The sequence below is a fragment of the Ischnura elegans genome, chromosome 1 (genome assembly GCF_921293095.1).
Source record: "Ischnura elegans chromosome 1, ioIscEleg1.1, whole genome shotgun sequence".
NCBI lineage: Eukaryota > Metazoa > Arthropoda > Insecta > Odonata > Coenagrionidae > Ischnura > Ischnura elegans.
Genome location: NC_060246.1, coordinates 148,178,721 through 148,197,794, shown reverse-complemented (window position 1 = coordinate 148,197,794; position 19,074 = coordinate 148,178,721). Strand labels below are relative to the sequence as shown.

General features: G+C 35.8%; 2 protein-coding genes across 4 annotated transcripts in view; one reads left to right on the top strand and one right to left on the bottom strand.

The window, feature by feature from the left end:
* LOC124171993 (DNA ligase 1-like) overlaps nt 1-3,853 on the top strand; it is a 15,024-nt gene extending 11,171 nt beyond the window's left edge. For both annotated transcript variants that reach the window (XM_046551391.1, XM_046551399.1), the window contains one exon: nt 26-3,853. In XM_046551391.1, the coding sequence (XP_046407347.1) occupies nt 26-1,812 (1,787 nt within the window). In that variant the 3' untranslated portion in view covers nt 1,813-3,853. The remainder of the gene's footprint in view (nt 1-25) is intronic.
* LOC124172008 (CDP-diacylglycerol--glycerol-3-phosphate 3-phosphatidyltransferase, mitochondrial) lies at nt 3,238-19,074 on the bottom strand. 2 transcript variants are annotated; one of them, XM_046551416.1, is made up of 9 exons: nt 18,928-19,074; nt 18,658-18,847; nt 18,458-18,580; nt 14,154-14,309; nt 12,676-12,803; nt 11,805-12,000; nt 8,832-9,110; nt 8,410-8,641; nt 3,238-4,443 (listed from the first exon to the last, which is right to left on the bottom strand). In XM_046551416.1, exons 1-9 carry the CDS (start codon nt 18,933-18,935, stop codon nt 4,238-4,240), a joined length of 1,518 nt encoding a protein of 505 aa, XP_046407372.1. In that variant the 5' UTR covers nt 18,936-19,074; the 3' UTR covers nt 3,238-4,237. The 2 variants fall into 2 exon arrangements, with proteins under 2 accessions (XP_046407372.1, XP_046407364.1); XM_046551408.1 differs by having other exon boundaries at nt 18,948-19,074.

The following is a 19,074-nucleotide window of genomic DNA, read 5'->3' as shown; positions in this document are numbered from 1 at the left end:
CAATTTAACACCTACACATTTTCAGAAGTAACTACTGCACCAAAAGAGAATGCTAACGTGAAATGGAATGGGCTGGCACAGAATATAAAAGCTGAACCAAGCCATAAAATTATACTTGGAAATCACCAGAAAACCCCTTCATTACAGAATTGGACCACTCCATTTTTTTTCAAAATAGAAGATGTGATAGTACAACAGGCCCTTATGGATGATGATGATGATGAAGATGATAGCGATCATTCCCAATTAACTGATGTAGAGAAAAATACTGCAAATACGACTAATCAGTCCTCTTTTGATGAACAAGGACCTCGAGAAAGCATAAAATCATTAGACACTTTGGAGAAAGAAAATAACCCTTACGATGCTAGAGGGTCTTTAAAAGAAAATGTGAAGCAGGACGGAGAAGCTAATCACTTGCAAACTATGGAAAATGAGCCAATAACAAATGATAACCTTCCATTTGAAAACAATGATGAGGAAGTATTAACGGAAGATGCTAATCAAGGTGATCGGAAATCACAGGAGGAAACTGGCTCAGAATCACAAATCTTAGGTATCAAGCATGATTCTTTTGATGAGAAAAATGTAAAAATGCAATCTGGGAGTGAATCTGATAGTCATTTAGATCCAACAGAAAATGAGTCCATGTCTATTGACTTAAAAAGTTCATCACATGAAGAATATCTACCACAAGATAGAAATGAGGCACGTGTATCGCATGAAACCATCACTCCCAGTAATACACGGCCTAGTGAAGAAATTCATGATTATGACAGAACCTTATCAACACGTCCAAGCGTACCCAATGAAAACAGTGAAGAGAGTCTATCCAGGAATGATTTTAAAACCTCCATTGCATCAAAGGAAAATGGAATGGAAAAAAATGAAGATTCAGCAGAAGAAACGAGAGACAAAGGTAATTCCACTGAAGGAGTTGCACAAGGTGATCTGAAAAATACTGAGACCAATGACATAACTTCACTAGTGGCACCTGACCTAAATACCAAGTTGCAAAATTCACTAGATATATCAAGTACTTTACCAGATGTTGAATCAGATGGGTCAAAAGAAGCCACTACTGCCAAAATGAATAATCTTAATAGGAAACTAGAATCCATAGATGAGGAAAATACTATAAGCTCTGAAGAATTACTGCATCATAGTTCACTCTCAGGAGACCTAGGTATTGAGGATAATAATGTTCTGTATCCTAAGACAGATGAGTCTCAAGGAAAACAGCAGCAAGAAACAGTTAATTCAGTAGAAGTACCAGCAGAGCCCCAAGATAGGTTTTCCTCAATAAGTCATGAAATTGTAAACAGACCAGAAGGGCTGCCAAATAATTCCCTAGCTGATTCAGGAAGTAATACTGAGCCGGGTCTTTCTACACAACCACTTACTTCCGCAATGGAAAATAACTGTTCCAATGAAAAAAGTAGTGCACTGCTTACAGTTGAAGGTAGTATGCTGAAAAATAAATTTTTACCTTTTTTTGAGCTTAGAGAAGCACTTGAAAAAACTTTAAGCACCAAAGAAAAATGTGGAAAAACTGAGGATGATAAAAAATCAAAGCGAAAAGAAAAGAAAAGGAAGCGAAGGAAAGAGAAAGAAACCAACACTTTGGCTATGAAATGCAGCACACATATTAGCCAAAATGACTCTAACATCTCCACTGAGCCCCCAACTACTGAAAGTAACATAAATGACAGAGAAGCAAGAGAGCCTGAAATATCAAAAGAGCCAAATGACGGTGATGATGAGAGAATCTATCAAGATGAAAACGGAGATTGGATAGTAATATTCTTGTGAACTCAAAAAGAATAATTATGGAACTCTGCATTTCATTAATTATATTTAATAGATTAAGGCTATCCTGGTTGAGAATTTCATTGACCTTATCCTCATAGGAGTTATTACAATAGCTATTAAGAAGGAGAATGTTACGTACACTAAGGCACATGAGTCTCAAGAACAACTTCTGCCAGAATACCATGGTCTATTTTACGGTCTTTACGATCTTGGAAGCTGGATCACAATTAAAAATCTTTTATTTTAAATTGGACCTCACCTCTGAAAAGAAGAATTTGCATCAACGAGTTGTCAACACTTGAGTACTTTGCAAGATTGTGGCGGTGATGGTCCAAGCTATTGATTGAATTACCCACATTATGGAATTGTTCTCCATCATGAGCTCATGCAACAGCTCTCTTTCCAATGGATTTTTTAGACATTAAATATCATACAAAACCGAAACCTCTAAGGTATGTGTCACGTCTATGATCTCAAAAAATTTATCCTCAGAAATACATTGATTCCTCAAATTTATAAAACTCATTTTATCAACCATTTCTGCTGAAACCACCTCCATGAAGCTCCAAGTGGGTAGCAGACATGCCTTGAACTTAATTCAAATAAACTTTGACTGTTTTCAATGCATAACCTCTCCACTGGAATAGTGTATTCACTGAATGAAATTCCCTTTTCTGACTGTCTTAACTAAATTTTGAAACCTTAATTGCTTTGATTAATTACAAAAAAGAGACCGAAAAAAGGTTTAAAGCAGAAAATTTGAAATCAATGTACTAAAAGATTACATAAAAAAATAAAATTATTTTTATTTTACTTACCTATTCTAATAGATTTCGTCAGAACAAAAATACATAATTAATCTCCCCATTGTACCAGAACTAGCAACAAAAAAACATTTTCTAGGAGAGAGTGGGGCTTACATGAGGGGGTACATTTAAGGGGTGGTTTATTTGGAGTGTTTATGCTTAAGTACATATCTCGCAAACATTTGGGAGGGTTTGAGCCATTTGACCCCCTCCTACACACCACTGCCTTCCTTTCAGCTTCCTTACGTAGCTTTTTACAACTAACCTGTAGCATGAGCCTCCAGCAAAGAGAAAAAGAAGTCCCTCAAAATTGTAGCATATGCCATATGATTTTAAAGGGAATAATGATAAAAGGAAAAGCTGAATGGGGCACAGCTCCTAGTGGGAACATTGACCTGGCATTTTGCAAAGTTAGTTCTCCAGACATTAGTCATTGAAATACGGGAAGCGTGAAAAACTTGAAGACTAAGCTTTGCGGACCACCGCAAAGTAGCCGCTACCAGAAACACCATTTCGGAACACCCACTCGCATATTTCCGTTTAGGTACTTCTTGTCCACTATTCCTTTATTACCATACCTTCAAAATTATTACTTAAGGTGGCAGAAAAAATTGATAAATCCAAAGATATACATATATTTATATTTTTTGTGCATCAAGGGAATACAGAATGTAAAAAGTTTATACATCAGCAAGGAAGCCCAGTATTATTTGAAGAAAAGCTGAACTGCAAATTATTTTCATGACCTTCCATATAAAACTAGGCAAAATCAAATGTTTCAATGAGTATGCATGATAAGTTCTGATCAAAGGAAAATTTGAACTCAGAGATTGAAATAGCACCAGAGAGCAGTTCAATAATGATAGATTGGATGTATCTAGTCAGCTTCCATACAAAACCTAATCAACTGAGTTACTTAGTCAAGATAAAGTAAAAATCATGCCCTTATTTCACCAAAATAGTTCTCAAGCCAATGAGGACTAATTTTTTCTCATCCAAAAGGACTAGATAAACACTTACCTAACATGAAATAATGTAGTATAAATATAATACTGATACACTGTACCTGAAGTCATTTTAAAGTCAGTGAAAATTTAAAGAAATGATTTTCAGCAGATCAGTAATGCAAATTTGTAAGCTCTTCAACTTCTTCTCAAAACAAATGTGATATGGTCGTGCATTAAGAACATATGGAAGTGAGCCAAACATAACCAATATAATAAGAATAAAATTTTGCACTAACGAAAAATGCTGTTATTCCACCACAAAATTTTAACATCCAAGTTCAAGGATGCTCATCCTACACCACATGGGCTGCTTTTAAAGCATAATAAGAAGGTAACAACCCAAATTTATCAACAATCAACAGGATAGACAGCCATCAACAATGAAAATCAAAAATAGTAGATAACCGTAAAGTAAACAAAAATATGTAAATGGTGTAATTACCAGACAGTGACAAAGTGATTATAATTCCCAGAAATTTTCACACTCTCACAGAAAGTAAGTAGATGGTAACTCAACAACACTAAAATCTTTTACGCTCATGTAAAAGCATAAACATTAAAACTTTACATCAAATTCATATAAAAGACGCTTGCCAAATTATTCAAATAGCATCAGAAGTAGGAGCGAAAAAACCAAACAAAGCATCGAACCCAAAATGGTACATATCGTCCTGGGAGTGAAAAAGTTGCTTCAGACACTTTTTCTGGAGCTCTAGCGTACAGCCTGTCCCTTTCTTCTGCTAGCCTTTTTTGAAGACCACTATTGTGAGTTATCAAAGCAATCTGAGTTTCTAAGTCCCTCTCAACAGATCTATAGCCTGAAAAATGCAATGGAATGACAGAAACTTGATTACTATATATACCGACCCAGATGAAATACATAGCTTTGCATAATAAATTAGAGTAGCCATGATTTTAGAGTTTGGTAATGATTTCAAGAGGGTTTAGATTTTACTTGGCTACTTCAGGGAAAAATTAGAACAATGGGGTAGTTTCCTCCATCAAAGAATACGAAAGGCATTGATTGCGATTCATTACCCACAATTAGTGTATTCATAATGTAGAAATTACTCGTTTTTAGAAATCCCAGTTTAGACGAATTGTAATGATCAATTTTAACCTCATTTGAAAAAGGCCAGACTGGTGCCCATGCGATACCACTCCACGTGGCGTCACAGGGACCTAGATTCTATACGAGTAGATAGGAGTTTTACAACGTCTAAGATTACCAATGCATGCATGAGGCACAGAGCTCAGGAAAAAATCTCTTAATAATCACCTATTAAAATTGCCTATGGCCAGAAAGTTTCCATCGTTTGATAGGGTAATCCTGATTTAAGCCAAGCACTACCCGCTAGCAGGGAACTCTAAGGTACCGCTGAGCTCGGCAGCAAGCAGCCTGCATCATAGCGGCGTTCATAGCCTCGCACCCAGGTGGCCTCACACAGCAGCAGCCACACGTCACACGGGCTTTACCCAGCATTAATACTTAGCCGTCGCTTTTTCGCACGCTTAAAAATTTTCACTTTTCATTTAATCGCGAAAACAGACATCGTCATTTAAAAATCTAAAAGTGTGAAATATGTACTCCAGGAGTAATAATCTTTCGATTTAGGCAATGAAATAACAACAGGAAACCACCCTATTGGCCAGGGTCAATGTGAAAATACTTATTGCTAGGGGGACTGAAAAGCCCTCTAAGTTTATTTGATTATTTAAGAAAGTTAATATTTGAGTTGCCCTTCACCTCACCATCAATCTAATACATTAGAGAACCGAACTGCCTAAGCGAAATGTTCACTGTTATGAACCGGTTATAAAATGAACAGTTCTCTAAAACTCCCAGTTAACTGTTCATGACTGCACTGCACACGTATTCAGTCCGTCAGGTATGTTCACCAAGAGGTATTTGAACTGCAGCTTACTCCATCAAGTGCGTTGCGGGTATGATGGCAGGTAAGATGCAGACAATCCAATGCCACCGAAGTGTGCCATAGACGACCGAGCCCCTCCCCTTCTTTCTCTACCATTTCCCTCTGTCCACGAAAAAGAACAGGATAGCTGCTGAACGGTTCGATTGCCCTAATATTTCGAATGGGTGTTCAAAATATTAGGTTTGTTTTAGCCGTTCTTTTTCTCAGAGTATTCATTTTGCAGAGGCCGTTCTTTCTTCCATGACGTACATTTCGCGGAGGGTATTCTTTTCTCGTAGGCCATTCTTTATTTTGGGGTATTCATTCCTTGGAGGGTGTTCTTTTTTCAGAGGGTATTCATTCCTCGGAGGGCGTTCTTTTTTTGGAGGCCATTTGTTTCCTCTGGCTGTTCATTTGGGATCTTGCGTTCATTTTGATTTCCTGTTCATTTGAACATTTGCGTTCGATGAACAGGATGCGATGGCTCAGGTTCGCGATCAATTTACGGGTCGGTTATCTGTTCGTAATTTGTGCTATGGTTCAAAGTTAATTTAAACATGAGGTTAAAACTTTATTTTGGTTAGTTATATTAATGCAGAAATCTATTTCAGCAAACAGAAAAGTTAAACATAAATTGTTTAACTATGTTATATCCACTATATATTTTGCTATTAAATTATTCGAAATGGAAATTAATTAATTAACTTTTAACTGGGTTGATCTATATTTTACCCTTCGTTAACTTAACCTTTTCCCTACAAAAGACGTATATATAAGTGTGGACGTTACCTGACCCAGGAGACGAAAGCCGTATATTTACGTGTGAGATTTTCCTGGCCAGGAGAACAAAAGCCGTAAATATACGTTTTCTAGCTCTCCCCCTTATATGATGGTCGTGGGTTTACGTCGTCTTTGTCTCGGGACCCAAAGCTGCGGGGTTTAGGATTTAACCTCGGAATCCGGGAGCAGGTACCCGGACCCCTCGTCTTTTATAACCCCTCTTAGCGGTAAGGGACAGGGGTCATAAAAATTGTTTATCTAGTCAGTTTTCAAAATAAATATTTGTTCATTTCTCAAGAAAAATGAACTATGAATTGAATTATTTATCTTTTGAGCAGAGTTTACAATTTTTAAACAAAATTCTACGATAAATATTAACTTATATCTCGAGTTATGTATAAACATCAACATGGAAATTGTTGCTGCATTAAATGCATTAATATTGACGTTAGAACTTCGTTTAAAATTTGACAATGCTCAGAAAAAAATGAGGAATTCAATTCAAAGTCTGCAATTTACGTGCAAGCATCAATTATCCATATGCTAAATACATATAAGCAATACATAAGTTGACCGTGAACCAACGCCGCAGGTATGGTCGTAAACCCGGAAAGGAGGGAGCATAACTACTCTCAGAGTCCAAGATAAAGCGGAGTCCCAGCGGAGAGGGGTCGAAAAAAGTTCCGCAAGACCCTTCTTAACGAATGTCCTCCAAAAATGTTCCGTACCACGAGAAAGAAGAGTCTCTCAGGGCTCAGTACAGCAGTCATACTAAGACGAAAACTCCGATGTCTCGAAAGGGTTAAGAGGTCTGAACTGATGATTTTGGGAAAAAAATTTGGCTTCAACATTCCTCAAATTACTTGTTTGTAGTGTTATTAGACATTAAAGGGGAAGGACTTGGTATTCTTCCAGAGAAAGTCTATGGAGGCATATATATGTACATCATTTTCGAAGGAATGAAAACAATACGTCACCTAGGGCAATTTTATTTGATGATATTAGGTTTTTCAGTGCGCGACATTTTATGTATTTTATTGAGCTTACTTGCACATAAATACACCTCAAAGCATTAACTCTTTCTTTGCTTTCCATATTTAATATTTAAATATATTACAGAATTCCATGGGTGTAACATATTTTACTATTTTTTTACATTCTACCAAAAGTACTAATTTAGCAATGAAACTGATTATTTCTCATCGCCTTACGCATGCTATTCTTGACAGTTAATTGCATTGTTAGCGTGGATATATACTTGACACAGGCTGAAACGAGGAGGAAAAAAATCTATATCTAACTGAGGAGTCTAAGAAAGAGATTTACAAATTATGTTTATACTAAAAATATGTATAAAGAACACTTGGCTGTGTATCAAAGTCTAAATTGCTCATAAGAGCAGCATTTAAAAAACTTTTCTGGTGTTAAATACGCGAATAACACCAGATGCTGGATTGATAAATATTAATTCTGACTTATTCTACAAGTGGACCAGTGGCGTACCTAGGAATTTCGTTTGGGGGAGGAGGGGGGTGCAAAACCATGGGGGAAATTTTTTAAAAATACAGGGCACTAAGTAATGGGTTTTGAACTAATTTTAACACTTTTAACGATCAAAAAAACTTCATTTTTCAAAGAAATATTCTGTAAATTTATGATTGTTTAATTTTTTTTTTAAAGATGAAAATAATTGTTTTTTTATATTTTGGGGGGTCCGGACCCACCCCCTGGCTACGCCACTGAAGTGGACAGCAGATATTGTCCTGCACACGGATAACCAACAAAAGACCCGGGACAGAATTTGCTTGAAAATACTGTGACAAGCTGCACAAACCATATGACACCACACTAAGCTTTCATTTACTCTAAATGTCCAATAAAAAGTATTTTCTACCTGAATGACCGTGACTGTTCGCCATGAACAGATATTTTGAACTGTTCTTTTTACTGAACAGGTTCAAAGTGAACGGTTCATCAAAATGAACAGTTTAACCCACCTCTATAATAACAATGTACTTCAAGACTTTCAGAATAGAAACTTTTTCCAAAAGATATGAACTGAGATATGAACATAACACCAAGGATACTGACCAAAATTGGGAGATCCAATAAGAGTTAATGATGGAAGCAAGGAAGAAGTTCCAGGTGTAAACCACAATCCTTTTGCATGGAATGTCCATCCATCACGACAATATTCCCAAAGACCAATACGGCCATTATTGCCACACGACTCAAGGACTTTATGGAAGAATGTTCGTGCAATCAGAGTGTAAGCGGCAGGTATTGACCCTGCAATGCCTTTGGCATTTAGAAAACCATTTGCCTAGAAATATAAAATAATAAATTTTCATTGCATAATCTATTTTATGTAGTATGGACTTGATAAATATGCTAGATTTAACCAAAATAAATTATGCCCACAAATGATTGCATGAAAACCTACCAAAATAATTTGAGAATATTCAACAAATATTTCACACTGAATAACATTAGAAATGTAGGGAGCTACTTACAGTCGGGTGAGCCATGAGGACATGATAATTTGCAACGGACTGCTGTAGAATTGCATCACTGTACTTGCTAGTTAAGTTGAAATAACCAGTAGTTAAGTGGAAAGTTGAACCATGTGGAACTGACTTGAGGAGCATTTCAGTGACTTTACTATCCTGATGAACTCCCAGTTGCCCAGCTTCTATCAATGGATAAATCCATGTATCCAGACTAGTATCACACTCTTCCTTGGCTAGTTCCTGTCCTCTTCCCACTTTGTAATTTCTATAAAACTGCAATAGCTAAACATAAAATTCGAGGTCAGGGATAATGAGAAGTATGTATTTCTATATAAGTGAATTGGCAAGTAAAAGGTTATATCAGATTTATGTAACCATTATTTTTCACAAGACAATAATTAAAAAGAGAATAGTTATACAAGATAGTTAAGATAAAAGGAGAATGTAGTTCCTCTTAAACTAAACCTATACATAATAACTGTTGTAAATATGTGACAGAAAAATTAGGCTAAATGAATGATTCTATGTTAATCTTTAAACAAAACTGATAGATCGTATTCTGGGAAGACTGAGTACACATTAGCTCGACATCAAACATCAATCGTAAAATAGAACTAAAAATATAGAAATATGTACATATGTTAAGAATGTTGGTATTTCTTAAAATTTTGAGGAGAGATTTTGAGTTTAGTCATGCTTTGCATGCCATATTTTGAGAACAGATCACAAGATAACTGGTGATTTCTATATGCTGTCTTCAGACACCTTCTGAAGTCAATTTTTGAATGACTTTGTCCAGTTAGGTATTTACACCAGCAGTGAATGTATCAAACTTCATAGTCTTCATGTTTTATTTGTTTACTTAGCATTTTTGTGGATTTTGGATAAACTAAAAAGCTACTTTTTTAGTCTTCAAGTTCTGCTTACTTTCATAGATGGTCTCATTCAGAAAAGGAAAAAAATTAATCTGATCTCAGATAAGCCGGATAAGTCTCTTCATATAACTACATACCTATTCTAGGTAAAATTCTAGAGGTGACAGGTGAATTGTTCGTTCATTATATCCTCTATTTTTGTGTCAGGAGAACTTTACAATTGAAAGATACCAACCGAATCGTAGAGAGAGAAACGAATCTTTATATGTTCACGTTACTTAGAGACCAAAAATTGCAAGTAGAGAACCAATGTTTTATCAAGGTGCTACTCTACTACTCAAAAACAGGTTACAGGGTTACCAGACACATTTTTGTTCCTACCACTCCTAAAATATCTATTGTTAAATTAATTTCATAGGATCAAAGTTAAGGATTATTTAACTCAAATAATGTGGCATTTAACCATGATTCAAGTGCAAGACTACTAATAAGAGCCAGTGGAAGGAAGAAAAACCTTACCTTGGTACACCATCAGAAAAGAGCACTGACAATTAGTTAAAACCATTCTGTTGTATTATAATGAAACATATGGATTATTTACCAAAATATCAAGGAAATTCAACTACCGAGGAATCAGAAGTCAACAAATAAGGGTTTCCTCATAAGTATTGATTTCTAGCGGTTACAATAACCATGCGGACCATAATAGGTAAGAATGTGGGTTTATTAACCTTTCAAATTCTAAAGTTTGTATCAGACCATCTTAAGCCGACACTAACCTCATAACATTGGAAAGCACGTCAAATGTGAACCAAAATTACTTGTGGAGAGAGGGCAAAAAGATAATACAAGTAGATTTAAAAAAATGCGTGAAAAAGAGAAGAGAGGAAAAAGGCTATTGAAGGACTGTAATTTGATGATAAGAGTGCTTACAAAATCAAATTAGAGTAAATTTACAGGAGGACTTGGCCAGCCATTGTCATCATGGACAAATTGAAATTAAATTTAAAATCCGTAAACGTAAGATCTTTTTGGTATTCCTCCTCTTTTCTAAATTTAGAAACCTGTGGAAACTCGACTCAACTTATTACCTAGAAAAGCACCAAATGATATCTCATTCCTTATGATGGAGTTAAAGCTCCAGCTAGTTGGGGATTCCGTCCTCCTGAGGAGGATTTACTAGAAATATTGCCCCTGAGACTTTATTTTTTGTGAGGAAAGGTACAAACCTATTACATTTCTAAGGATTCCCCACCCTTGTACTGCATTTTACACCCTTGTACAGTCAATTTGTAGCTAAACGGTAGCAAGTTGGATCTAAGGTTTCCATGGCATTTCTCCTTATGAGGCGTGGCTTTCGGGCACTTCTCCCTGTTGTGTTATCCATAGGTAACCTATGGACAACACAACGTGGAGAAACGCCCAAAAGACGTGACCATATCATAAACGGTAGCAGTTATAATGCAATGGACAATTTTCACCCGACAGGACTGAAACATGGTAAAATCTACTGGGGATGAATATAAAATTATGCAATTTTTGATTTTCAACCCCAATAAAATAAAAAGTTACGTCGCAAGGATCAAGACTTTACTTAGATATCTCAAATTTTGCAGGCTTCATTTTGATTTAGTTTCACAACTTTTTCTGAATGAGGAAAGTTTCCTTATAAAAAAATTATATTTTCGATCCAGCCTAGTGTGTATACTTGTATCACAGGTTACTATCTCAGAATTTTTGGAAAGTATACAACCTGTGCTGGATGGGATATAACCACCTATGATTAACCAGAAAGACAGGAGATTATATACTCTTTACTTACCACAGGATTTCTAGAAAAATTTAGGCTTTTCATTGGTACTTTCCCTTACAAATCAAAAACTTAAGCTTTTTTTTCAACCCATCTCTAATACTCCCATAAATTGGAAAAGGGCCTGCATCCATATGTTCCCATCCATCTTTAATGTGCAATTTCAACAGAAACAGCATTCAAATGTAATATACATGCTTAAAATGATTGCATTTACCAGCAATAGATCAAACCAAAATCCGTCAAAACAACCAATACTTTTCTATTTCTACGCTATGATTATATAAATACCTCTTTACCAGGTGACATAGAATGTGAAACTTCAGCGAAATCTTTGTTAGCAGATGATTCCGAGGCTTTCAAGGCATAAGAGAAGTTTGAAACACAAGACACCAATCCATCATAGAAATCTGCTAACTGTGGGCAATCTTCGACCAGCATGTAACGATCTTGGCGGTTTGTGAAGTAATCATTGCTCAAATTGGCACTAAAATTTTGAAGAAAAAATATAAATATTCATACCTCAGTTCAGGAAAAGGTTAAAGAAAATGTAAGAGCAAATAAAAAAATGCATGATAGTCATTGACATCAAAACACACATAGCCTTTATAAATATTGCTACCATATAAGTAATGGATTTCGTGGGAATCACCTAGATAAATTTTTTGGAATGATATTTTTTATGCAGAGGAAATAAATGGCTATGCTGCAAGTTTTAAAGGCTCCTAATAGTGGAAGCATATGATTACACCATGAAAAAAGCAAAAGATGACCTGAGTAAAGGATCCTTTTACCAATTGTGTAAAAAACTAAACATCAAACCATTCAACCCCAAATATTTTCAGCGTGAAATACCAAAACATGAATATTTTTTCTGGCGTATTAATTCAGTTTTTCAATTATGTGAATGCACATCCTTCAGTATCCGAGCAATGCAGCCTGGACCCATATACACATTTATCATGTTGAATGTGCTATAGGAACCCTTCAAAATTGCTATTAAAAACATAAGTGCCAATCCCCCATGGACAAATAATAATAACACTATAAAAGATGCATATAAACACTCAAAACCATTCACTATCATAAAATAATTCTCATTGTGTAATTTAAACCATTCCCACTACATTTTTAAGTGCCATAGCAAAAATAACCCACTTACCCACTAATGATGAGTGAATCGTCGAAAAGATAAATTTTCATATGCTGGAGTCCAAACACCTCATTCCATCTCTGAGGAATAATGTTTCCTAACACTCCATTTAATATTGGGGTCCTGTACAGGGCAACCTGAGCATGAAAATGATAATTTTCCATCATCGACATAGAAAATTGTCACACCATGGACATAATATCACTCCAGCCTTTATTCATAGCTGTTTGAATGAACCTTTTACAAGTAAATATGGTACTTCACCAGTGAATTTCAGTAAATGAAATTTTCTTTGGTGCTCCACTACAGGGTGATTTACAAACACTTTGATACAAAAATTTTGAGGCACAATCTGTTCTTCATCAAGAAAATGAATAGGTATGACAAAAATCCTAATCATGTTGAAATTTTGACTAACAACATTGATTTCAAAGGAAACTGCAAACTAAAGAGTAAAATTTCAACTAATCATATACTACTACCTGATGCAGATGAAATTAATTCAAGGGGAAACAATAATTAATTGATACATTGTCTATAGAGCATGTTAATAAACAAGGTTTTCACCCTCTAAAAGTATTGGAGCACCTAGATACAGAGCCACTTCCATTCTACTTCACTTTAACGTGCTGAGTCACTTTCACTGAAAATAGTATAATGCACAATGTAATTCATTCACTTTTGGAATAAATTCTTGTAATAACCCATGAACAAGAACAAAACCTACATTTTTTGGATTACATACCACTTTAAATCCTTCAGTGTTAAAAATATAGGTTCAAGGTTATACGATTGCCTTTCAAAATAAAACAAAGATTATATGAATCAGTTCAGATGATTTTTTCTCTTGAGCTTTTAGCATGTCAGACTTCTGATCTTAAGCATTAAAAATGAATCCTTAAGTTTCATTTATATTTCACCAGCAAGATGATAATGTCTCATCAAGGATAAATAATTTTCGGCAGCTAAAATAATTTTCCTCATTCACCAAAAGGGTGGTAAGAAAAAAAATGTATGAGAGGGAAAAATTGTAATTTACAGCTACTTCATGCATAAGAAGTTTCATCACATGCTAAAATGGACACACATAATTACCATGTAGGCATCACAGTTTACATGGTTTAAACATCCACAGACCTGACTGTATGTAACATTAACCTCCACAACTTGAGTGAATGCATGAATAATTTTGGTAGACTGGAATGTAACATATGCGAATGCATGAACCAAATTAGAACAGGCTCTATTTTCTGTTAATGCATTTATACAGGTAGGATGGTTGCACAGTGTATTTTTAAAAATTAATTCTGATGTTCGCTCATTTGGACATTAAATTTTACATTTTATAACGCATTGTGAAACCAGGCCTTTAAAATGGAATATGTTGATGTCTTTTACAAGCACTAATATTCTCTTTTCATCTCGATTATTAATCTCCAATGAATTGAAAGAAAGGCTATAAGAACTTGAGTTACTGCATCACATACCTGGCAATATCCTGGATATAATTTTACCAATGGACTAAGCAGTGTGCGAGAATTCTCCTTTCCTCGAGAGCCCCGATTACAATCAAGGAGCACCTTCACTTTCAGGGGCTGCTCTTCCTTTGTTGACTCTGAGAGTCTATCACCGATAGCCTCGACCTCACAAAAAAAAGAATGAAGAGAATTATAGGAGGATTTTGAACCATTACTGATGTTAAATGTGCACTTGAAACTGCCATATCACATTTATGAATTTTACATGCTCCCACTTCTTTTGAGTCCCAAAAATTAAAATTCCTGTTGCCTTTTCCTGCAATTACACTTTGCAGCCTTTTAAACCATTCTGAGAGTACACCAGAAAATGCAAATCGTTGTCACAGTCATTAACATTCCATTTTCTTCCATCCCCTAACTCAATGCCTACAGCTTTAACTAAATATTTTGCACCTAAAAGGAAGGATATGACAGGTAATAGGGTGGTTTCCTATTATTTTTTTATTGCCAAATTAGAAAGATTATTATTCCTGGAGTATGTATTTCACGCTTTTAGATTTTTATATGACGATATCTATTTTTCGTGATTAAATGAAAAGTGAAAATTTTCAAGCGTGCAAACACGCGACGGCTAAGTATGAATGCCAGGAAAAACTCCGCATGACATCGTTCTGCTTCCCGCTGCCGCAAGTGAGGTGACCTTGAGGCGAGGCTCTGAGTGCTGATACGACGCAGGATGCTAGCAGGTAGCCGAGTACCATGCTAGCTGGTGGCGCTTGGCTTAAATAAGCATTTATAATACCTTATCAAAAGAAGAAAACTTTCCGACCTTAGGCAGTTTTAATAGGTGATCATTAAGACATGTTTCCCTGAGCTCTGTGCCTCATGCATGCATTGGTAACCTCAGATGATGTAAAACTCCTAGCCTCTCGTGTAGAAACTAGGTCCCTGTGACGTCACGTGGAGTGGCATCGCATGGGCGCCAATCTGGTCTTTTTCAAATGAGGATAAAATTGACCCTTGCCATTCGTCTAAACCGGTATTTCTAAAACCAAATACATAATTGGTATATTATGAATACACTAATGGTGGGTAATGAATCGCAATCAATGCCTTTCATTTTCTTTGATGAAGGAAACTACTCTATTCAAAATATGGACAACTTTAGGTATATGTATCAAATACATATGTAAGCAATTGTATCATAAAATTTTCCTTTCTTATAAGAGCTATAACTTTCATAAGATTTAAATCAGCAGGTTGGTTTTGATAGTGAATCTCACCTCAACTTAAGCCTCAAGCATATGAACCTCAGGTATGGGAAACACTATCTTTTAGGGTTTACTGGTTAGAGCATTTATTTGGGTATGAGCCTGCACAGCGTTTAGCTCTTTACCTAATAGGCTCATAAGACACACCTACATTTTTCAACAACTACAAAATTCTCAGTATACATTTTCATAGCTATATTTATCACCAATTATTATCATATACTTTTCTGTTTCTCTTCCTCACAAAATCATGAAAATTTTTTTATGAGATGAAACCTTGAATTGGTCTCTAACTGAAAAGGCTTCTGCAGCACTGAGAAAGGAATACCCTGAATGCTCACTGAGCTGTAAATATGTAGTTTAAGACAGAAAAGAGCCCATGATATGGAGGTGGCTTACCGACGAAGTAACCAATGAATATGCTTGAGTATACAAAATGGCATTATGGAAGAATGCAGTGGTATAGTTCTTTGAAGTGAAAAACAAACATGCCTGCCCTGATGAAAATTAGTGCCTACGTTTCAAGAGGTTTCTGACAGTTTGTATTGACAGATCAAAGAGATTTTGTGAACCTCGATTAAAACCCCTACAGAAGTTTTCTTGAAATGATTTATTGATATACCATTCATATGAATAGATGGTCTTTTACTTTTCTGGTGGATCCTAGCATGAAGGTACTAATAAGCCCAATTACCTGGCGTGAAGCCCTAACAAAAACTTCATAATTACCTTCGATGAATATTTCCATTTCAACCTAATGACAATATCATTATAGTACATTCTGGTTAATTGGGACAGGTGCACTTTGTTCCAATTAAGCGGCTGCCCCAATTAGGTGAACTATCCCGTATACATATATGCATAAACAAACGTTGAAATGATAAAAAGAAGACTAGAGAATGTATATATATAGCAAACAATGTTCATTTAACTATTCATTTGCTTAATACATTTGTGAGAATAGTTAATTTAATAATATTTTTCAAGAATTTTGCTAATATTTGTTGAAAATATTTTTCTCAGCCTCAGGCAAAACTGGATGAATGTCTTTCACTAAGTCCTAGTACAGAAAAATTCACTTTTAATTAGTTGAGAACAAGTGATTCCTAAATATTTCATTTACTTCTAAACATGCAAGTACTTAAAATTCAAACCTTACCTACTCGTCCCAGGAATTTGTCTAATGTACTCTGATGCATTCTCGTCATACTCATCGCACGAACAAAGTCTGCACAGACATCCAAAGACTACATTGAGGTACCTCTGTTGCCCAATTCCCTAAAGAAGAGTTGTAACCCCTCAACGAACCTCATTGCACCTTGAGCTGTCACTCAACTATTCTCAGGTGCGATTTCATCTCCATCACTATCCTCACCTTATTGCCTGCATAACATGGTTTCAACAATATCTTCTTCACAGATTTCATCGGTGCCATAGCAATCCAAATTGCAGCCGATAATATCAAAATCTCATGACTTTTTACTTGGTGCAGTTTCGAGTTGAATTCACTTTCAGGTTCTGCTGGAATGTTGAAAACTGCGTTGGAATGTTTGAAGCCACAGTGAAAAAACAATTTTGAATTGTTTGATAAGTGACATCTCGCCAGCTTTCAGCGAGAAACATTTTCGCCAGCAAAATTTTCACCTTTGAAATTACTTCGTTGGCAGTGGATGACGATGAGGGTTAGATTCCATACATTCTAGAATAAAGCCTAATAATTTCCCACGGTAAAGTGTTTTCAAATTTTTAATGATCCCCATACCCTTTGGTTGCACCAATGATGTTGTGTTTGGAGGAAGAAATTCCATCTGAATATTTTTTAACTCACTTGAGCTATTAGGATGTATCATACAACCATCAAGAACAAGAAGAACCTTACTTGATTATCGTGCAAATTCCTTAACCCAACTGGTCAACCATAGCGTAAAGAGGCTCGCAGTCATCCATGCATTGCTATTGGTGTGGTACTCCACTGGTAAATGGCTTATTCTTAACCCTTAAATTCATCGAGGCTTAGCATTTTCCCAATAACCAGAAGAGTATTTTTAACAGTTCCCAAAACATTTGAACGACACAAAACAGTGATGCGATCCATTGCTTTTTGGAACCAATAAGTCCTACGTGACTGTAAAAAAAGAGAGCCATTTTGTGTTGCTAGGTAATGCAGTCCCGTTTCATCAGCATTGTGAATGTCATCAGTGCAAACATTCTGGAGTAACCTGGGGAGTTTGTTTAATTTCCACTCCTCTGCACTCACACATCAGCAGACTTTTTTCTCTATGAGCTGTCATAAATTTTATTTAATTTCTGGACTTCCTCGAGACAGCCAACCATCTGCTACCTTAAAATTGTCATTACCAAGTTTAAAAGCTAGTTCCTCCAACAAAAAAATTTAATTTCCTCAGGAGTGTAAAGTCAATGTCGCCGACTCATGGCCCAATAAAGCGGTATGCTGTCCCAGTTAAGCGGAGAAAACTGTAGGGTATTCTTCTATGGGGTTCTGTTCTTCAAGATCTACCCCAAATAACCAGTAGAACCATTAACCGCAACCGACTGTACTATGGATTTGTTTTGAAATTAGGTTACATTGAATGACTATGGGGGAATAAAACAAAAACTATAATTTAGGGGATACATAATTATTGAATAATTCGAATTAAGTAAATACGCTTTCCTAACTCTAGTAGCATTATTTATATCTTGGATGCCAACCTAATCAGATGTAGGAGCAAGAGAAAAAGCATCTCTCACGGATTGTTTGGGTTAACTCTAGAGTTAGATGCATGAATTGCCTGCATAATAGTAATTATATCTCTGAAAATTTTAACTGATGATATGCAAGGTCAATATGAAAGGTATTGCATTGTGACCAAGCAAACAGTGATCACATGCAATATTGCATAAATATAAAATGTAGAAAATCCAACCAACACATGGTTTTCCAAGATTCTACTAAATTTCAGGTACTGACAGGTAATCAACTAATCGTAATACGAAATAAATTTAATCCGAATAAATAAAATCTTTGAATAAGAAACTTACTAGTTTCCGCTCAAGGCTTCCAGTTCCTAAATACAATGAAGCTAGAGTAATTCGCCGACGAGATGATCGACATTTATCTAGCAGAGTTTGATAAAAATCACTGGGCTCGTGGATTATGGTCACCTGAAGAAAAGTTAAACGTAATAGATTTATAATCATACCAATATTGCGTGCAACAGAACCCTTGAGAGACTACTCACTTTGTTGCCATTCAGGCCAAACTTCATCGCTAAAGAATCCAACCATTCAAAGGTGTCTGTTTTCTGACTATCTCTTTGATTCACAATTTGACTCATAAAATTTCTCGAGGAAATCCCACTTCTCTCCTGCGAGAATATTCCGCGGAAATACATTTTCAAGTAAATTAAGTAAGAGGCCGCCAAACGTAATCTGCAATTCACAAAACTTTCATATTCCAGCAATCGCTGAAGGTGATCATCAACCGAAAAGAACTTCCATGGTAAACATACAAATACATTAACTACATAACCTTCTCATAATTTTTAAATTTTCAGTGGGTCAAAGCGTGAGATAATTTTCTCCATTTTCTAAATTTGTAAAACACAACACGCTGCAAGTAGCAGAAGAATTTCGTCCATATCCATTGCTTGCGCACA

Coding starts and splice junctions, on each gene's coding strand:
- LOC124172008 (XM_046551416.1), bottom strand. Junction 14,310..18,457: donor GAAGCCTTGAGCGGAAACTA/GTAAGTTTCTTA, acceptor TTTTTTTGTGAG/GTCGAGGCTATCGGTGATAG. Junction 4,444..8,409: donor TATTGGATCTCCCAATTTTG/GTCAGTATCCTT, acceptor TGCATTTTTCAG/GCTATAGATCTGTTGAGAGG.